Source organism: Pteropus medius, unplaced genomic scaffold (assembly GCF_902729225.1).
Source record: "Pteropus medius unplaced genomic scaffold, Ma_sr-lr_union100, whole genome shotgun sequence".
Lineage (NCBI taxonomy): Eukaryota > Metazoa > Chordata > Mammalia > Chiroptera > Pteropodidae > Pteropus > Pteropus medius.
Genome location: NW_024349803.1, coordinates 20,210,389 through 20,216,914, shown reverse-complemented (window position 1 = coordinate 20,216,914; position 6,526 = coordinate 20,210,389). Strand labels below are relative to the sequence as shown.

Below are 6,526 nucleotides of genomic sequence, written 5' to 3'. Positions count from 1 at the left end.
TACAGCCCTCAGTGCAAACCTGGCACGCAGGCCCCACGGGCCCAGCCTGCAGCTCATTCAGTCGTTCCTCAGCCTCTTTGCTCTGAGTCACATAGGTGACTGAGCGAACAGATGGAGAGTCGGTTGTCCTAAAAGGCCAAAAGCACTTCCGAGTTTTCATATGGGCTTTGGGTTGCCGTGTGATATGATGACACCAGCCCGGCTTTACTCATCAGTCTGACGGTGATGCCCAGGTGGTGAAGCTCGGGTGGCTGCCCAAGGAGGTGAGGGAGTTGGAGGGTCACAAGCTAGTCCTTGTCTGGTGGAGGGTGAGGCTCCTAGAGCTGGGCTTCTCTGGCAGTGTCCCATCTGGCAGTCATAGTTACTGTTGCACTGGCACTTCCCGCATTGCTGCAGCTACTTAGAGACCCTTGGACTTTGCTTTAGAGCCACCACTGTATATAAATGGGTGAGTGGGGCAGGGACCCACACACATCCGGGAATGGGTGTGGCCAACCTAGCTGAAAGCTGAAGATTGGGGGGTTGAAGGAAGGAGGCTTTATTCCTGAGAATATACTTCTGGGTAACCAGATAAGAATTATGGTCAAGTCAAAAGACAATATTTTTTAGAGATGAAAATTGTGTGCCCTGTGCCTGGGATGATTAATTCACTGTTAACGCCTGCACCTCTCATGCTGCGGGATGTCTCTGTTTAATCTCTTTGCTTTGGAGATAGCTGCATATGTGTCTCCTGAAGCTTTTTATCAGCACTACCCAGTTTTTGAGACAGTCCTGAAACCTCAGCCTTTGCTTGAAGCCCCTGGGAGTTCATTTGCATTCCAGTGAAATGCCAGTCATTCCCTTGGCTCAGGATCACTTTTACAGTCTGTGCTTCTGGGTAATTTGCCCTTTGAAACAACTTCTATTTTAAAACACGATGTTTTGGTTCCTTGATGTTAGGGGTGGTAGATTCTTTTACTCCTTTGGGTGTTCAAGAGACTCTAAGTCCAATAGGAAAGCCCCTGGAGACATATTTGTGAAGGCAGCAGAGCAGATGGTGAGTAACTCCCTCCTGGCTGGCACTTCCTTTTTATGATGCACTTTGAAATGCCACCTGTTCCTGATATATCTCTTCTCTCCCTGTTAGGGGTAAATGTGGGGGAGAGATTGGGGCCCTCCCCAGCAATTTCTCTGACTGTCACATACAGCGTAAGTAGAATCTAGAGAGTAATCGTTAAAACAACCAGCGGGTGATGACAGCCTCACCCAGGCACAAAGCAGAGTATAACTGGGTCAAAGGTGAAGGACAGAGGGCAGGTTGTTGGAACAGCAGCCTATTAGAAGCAGTAGTAGCACCATAGCCGCTGTCCTTACATACCATCTCTACCCACAGTTCTTTCCCCTCAGGATTTTTTTTTTTTTTTTTTTTTTTTGAGGCTGGAACCCACTATATCCCTTCTAGCCTTTTTAGGGGTTCATTCTTATCTCTTTATCCCCATGTAACTCATTGTTTAATGGGTAGGGATTTTTACCCCTGCGTTCAGATGCGGAAGCCAAGGCTCAGACAGGGTAAACTGATATGCCAAGATCATTGGCAAGTTGACAATAGAGTGGGAATAACAGAGTAGTGTCTGGGTGTCCACAGGCCTGAAGAAAGACTTGTTCAGAGTCTACCAGAGGCTGTCCTGGGACTGCTTGACCCAAGCTCCAAGAGGCCTGTGTGTGCCACAGGGTCAAAGCTCAGGCAACTGGCCTGTGAATCAGGCCAGGGGTGGCACATAGAGTCCCAACAGGCATTGGCAAGGCCCCCAGGGGCCAGGTGCTCCCAGAGGGCTCCCTTTCTGCTTCCTCTGCTCTGGTCAGCATGTAGGCCTGTGACTCTCCAGCCAGGCTGTCCAGTGCTTCCCACATTCTACCCTTGCCCTGAGGTGTCTCAGAGGCAGACTCTAGGTCCATTGCAGAGACTGACACTTTCCTGGGACACAGAAAGTGTCACCAGACCCACTGCTGTCTGACTAAACATGTGTCCTGGGGAGAGGGGTGGCTCACAGGTATAGAAATAGGTGGCCCAGGAATTGATTGCTCCCTGGAGCAAGGACATTGTTAAAACAGACCAGACTTCCTTGCCTCGTGCTGGAGGCATCATGGACATTGAAGAAGGCAGAGGAAACATAGCCCACCGTCCTAATCCCTTCTGCACACTAGAGGCTTGTGAACAGCTCTAAAACAAAATAGAAACTGATGGTGCTGGATTCTAAATGATCTGAGAGGACTAAACCAGAGGGTCTGGCTTGCAGAGGTGGTCAGGTAACCAACAGATCTCATGCGACAAATGCAGGACTGAAGTGGCTTATAGAAGTGGCCCCTTTGGGCAGAGAAGGGGACACCAGAGGGTGGAAGGTATGTAAACTGAGGGGTTTGGGCCAAGAGCAGGCCTCCAGAGGAGTCTGGGAGAGTTTGGGCATCTCTTCTTCCCGAAAAGAGGAGAAAAAAACCTTTTTAAATAAAACCCCAATCAAGAGTACATGAAATCCACAGTTTCATTGGAAATAGCAGTTTGACACCCTACCCATGATCATTTTCACCAGATCCACTGCTGTCAGGCTAAACATGTGTCCCACCTGTGTTATTCTGCATCCATAGTTGTAAACATCTCTGAGAATTGGCCCCATTTTGTCCACGTCTGCCTGTGGTTGGTGGTGTGGCAGTCTGAACAAGATGTTGAGTTCCTGCTAGGTAGTGAGTAGGACTGGTTGGAGCTGAGCTCCTGTCAGGACTATGGGGCCTCCTCTTCTCTATTATGGTCCCTATATTTCTCTTGCTTTTGGAGGTCTCTACTCTCACCATCACTTACAGCTATTTCTCAGTTCCTGGCTGCCTGTAGGTTTGGTTGTCATGGTAACCCCCAGTGGTGCAGCTGGACAGGCTTGAATGAAGGCAGCCTTAGGAAGGTAAATGTAGATGATATGGGGCTCGGGCCCCTGGTATTCTCTTACTCCAGGGCCTTCTTCTATTACCAGCTCAACTGGGCATTCATGAAGGCCTTTGAGACTCTACTTCCCACTGAAGGGTTTCCCAGAAGTAGGAGAGATGGATCCCTGCTCTGGGGACCAGGTGTTAGGGGAAGGAAGCAAAGTTTGGCCTGGAGGCTGTCTGTCTACTCTTACTCTGAGGCTAGTCTGTGGAGACAGGTAAGGAGCCCCATTCCCTTTGGTCAAAGGATGCCTTTGAATGCCACGTTTGATGGCTGGCTGGATGACCAAGCTGTGGAGCTTCTGAGAACAAGCCAGGCAGACCAGCCTGCTTTTGGCAGAGGTTGATGAATGTTGTTTGGAGCAATTGGGAGAACCCACCCACACTCAGCTCTGTCGTCAGGCCTGGAGTAACCTCCCTCTACCCTGTTTTATAATTGAGGTCGGAGCCCTAACTATACAGATGCCTGTTCCCTTTTAAAACAAAAAACCTGACAAACGGGCACACTCAGGGGTGGAGTTGTGAATTTGCCTTTCCAAAGGGTTGATTATAGGATTGTTTAAAATGGATCAGATCCCCAGGTGTGTTGGTGCAGTGGGGGTCACACCCAGGTTTCCTGGGTCCAGGCTGACTCCTGGAATACTTAGAAGGGTCAGTCTACCCAAAAGCAGAGAAGAGCTGAGGAACCATGCCCCTCCAGCCCCTCCAGCCCCCTCCCTGCCTATCCTTAGTGAAGTCTTTGTATTTTGAGATCAGAAGCATAGCTTTGAAGTAAAGGATCCTAATTCTGAGATGGTGAGGCCAGAAGAGCAGTTTAATTGGCTCTGCTTGCTGTGTGGAAATTTATCATTCATTTATTCAGTAAACCTTCTCCAAGAGGGTACAGTAAGGACCCAGCAAGGAAAAAGTTGAACACTATCCCTCCTCTCACGAGGCTGATGATCCAAGACTCCTTCCGGGGTTCAAGGATCTTGACCAAGGGGACTGCTATTCAGAGACACGGGCCTGCCTGGCCTAGAGCTTGGATGGCTTCTGCACCAGAGGGGATCAGGTGCTCCTTCTCCCAGAAACTCAGTTCCCAGAAGCACTGAGCTCCTGGGTGTGTGCCAAGCCAATATGAAAGGTCCTAGTGAGCATTTTAATTAATACTGGTTAATTACCAGGCGGAGCTTAACCATCCCAAATGCCTTTCAGTTCCCAAGTCTATAGTGAGTCACTTTCCGATGGGGCCCGGCAAGGAGGAGGACTCTGTCTTATGTTCACTGGGCCTTTGGTCAGTGCCTAGGCTGTGGCATGGACATCCTAGGAAGGTCTCCACCTTTTTCTATTCCCTTCCAGTCTGGTGTGAGTGAAGGGGATAACTTGAGAAATAGACTGGCCCCTTCAGTTTGCCTATGCCCCCTCCGGAGGGGCAAAAGACAGCAGTGCCTTGTGATCTGCTCAATATCATCAAGCAGTGCTGGTCGAGGACCCAGGGTAAGGTGTGCGGAGAGGTGTGTGCAGATCCAGTCCTGGGAATCTGGTGGAAGTGCTCAGGAGGAAGAACGGGCACAGAGGTCATTCCTGCTGTGGGCCTTATTCCCTTTTCCCAGGGTGCATGCTTGGCCTTGGGAGCTCTCCCAGGCTTCTTTCTCTGTCTGTGGCTCTCAAATTACTGTATCATTGGAACTCCTACTATCTACAAGGCCGTCACCGTTTGACATCTTACAGACCTCCTGCCAGACTTCTGAGGGTCTTACGGTCATTCCACCATTCCACCCAGCGGCCAGGGTGATCCTGACTCTCACGGTCCACTATGCTAGGACGGCTTTCCTCCAGATCTTCCTGTGGTCGGATCCTGCCCAGGCCTCAAAGTCAACTTGATGTCACCCCCTAAAGTGGGTCCTCTTGCTCTCCACCGCAGCCAGAAACACACTGAGGAGGTAATGTGTGATGCTGCGTCTGGTTCTGGACTGTGTCCCTGACGCCTACTGAGTGGTGGCAAACAGGAGGCTCTTAGCGTGTGTTGAAAGAAGAAATGCAAGGCCGTCGTGACTAAGTAAGAGGCACTGACGACTCTGCTGAACGGGTGCACCATTCACTCCGGCTCCTCCACCGCGGACCGGCCGGAGCAGGCGGGCAGCTCAGTGGCGCACGCGCACTGAGGGCCGGCGCTCGGCGGGGGCGCGCACGCCCGCGGCCGCGTGCGTCACAACCCGGGCCCCTGCCCCGCCCGTCCCGCCTGCCCGCTCGTCGGTCCCCGCGGCGGCGGCGGCGGCTGCCCTGTGACCGCGGCGGCAGCACCAGGCCGGCCGAACTAGCGTAGGGTCGTGCGGCCCAGAAACTCACAGCCGGTCGAAGGGCGGCGCGGCGCAAGGAAGGCCCGACCAGGATCGCGCGTGAGGAGACGTCGCGGGCGCCGGGCGAGAGGCCGGCGTGAGGGGGCGCGGAGGCAGGGGCCGCCGGCTGCCGGGACCCGCCTGTCCTCGCGTCCGCCGCCGGCATGAGCCACATCCAGATCCCACGGGGGCTCACGGAGCTGCTGCAGGGCTACACCGTGGAGGTGCTGCGGAGGCAGCCTCCCGACCTTGTCGACTTCGCGGTGGACTACTTCACCCGCCTGCGCGAGGCCCGCGCCCAAGCCTCCGGCTCGCCCGCCACCCCTCCTTCCGGCGCCCAGCGTCCAGAGCCCGGCCCTGGCCTTGTCGCCGACGCGAACGCGGACAGCGAGACCGAGGAGGACGAGGACTTGGACGGTAGGCGGCGGGCTGGGCCGAGGTTCGCGGCGGGGGGGACAGAGGGAGCGGGGCAGGGGGTCTTTAGAGAGCTAGATGGGGCTGCGGGTGTGTGTGGGGGGGTGCAAGCCGAAAACCGTGGGCCAGGACCTCGGAGTTCCCCAGCGGAGTGTGTCGGGGATCCCAGAGCCGCCGGCGTGATCCCAGCGTGCGCCACTTCCAGTTTGAGCTCCGCCGTGCCCCGAGCCCAGGAGCGCACCGACTGAGTTGTCACATTCAGCCTCCAAGGAAACGTGCGCGCTTTCGGCCCGCGTGGTGGCGCGGACCGCCTGGCCCGAGGAGAACCCCGCCTCTGCCAGAGACCCTTCGTCGGGTTTTGTTCCGAAGACAAGAACATGCACCGACTCGTGTTTAATAACCAGGACGGTAACTGTGTTTGGAAATAATTCATTTTGTGAAAAGTTACTGGGAAGAACTTTAAGCACAGACAGAAGTAGAGAGAGAAGATGAAATGAACCCCGAGATGTCATCACCCACATTCAGCAGTTCAAATATCTGTCACATATGTTTCATCTGTACCTTTTTTCCTTTAGCTGAAGTTTTTTAAAAAAACAAATCCCTGTTAGGTCATTTCACTCCTGCATACTTGCGTATGCATTTCTTAAAATATGGACCCTGGCAATGTACATAGTTTTTAATTTGGCTGAAACGGTTGAATCAAATTTGGTGAGGGTAAACTGTAACTGCCTTGTTTAGCATATGGGGTGTAGGAAAGAAGACGAGTAACACTTGCTACATCTGATTGAAGCAGGGTTGTCAAAAAGCAATTTCATACCTCTGTTGCTTCAACCTAGTCTTTG

At 53.0% G+C, this 6,526-nt stretch overlaps 1 protein-coding gene across 2 annotated transcripts in view; it reads left to right on the top strand.

The window, feature by feature from the left end:
- The first annotated feature begins 5,146 nt into the window (after positions 1 to 5,146).
- PRKAR2A (protein kinase cAMP-dependent type II regulatory subunit alpha) overlaps positions 5,147 to 6,526 on the top strand; it is a 96,200-nt gene continuing 94,820 nt past the window's right edge. For both annotated transcript variants that reach the window (XM_039837685.1, XM_039837684.1), the window contains exon 1: positions 5,147 to 5,687. In XM_039837685.1, the coding sequence (XP_039693619.1) occupies positions 5,435 to 5,687 (253 nt within the window). In that variant the 5' untranslated portion in view covers positions 5,147 to 5,434. The remainder of the gene's footprint in view (positions 5,688 to 6,526) is intronic.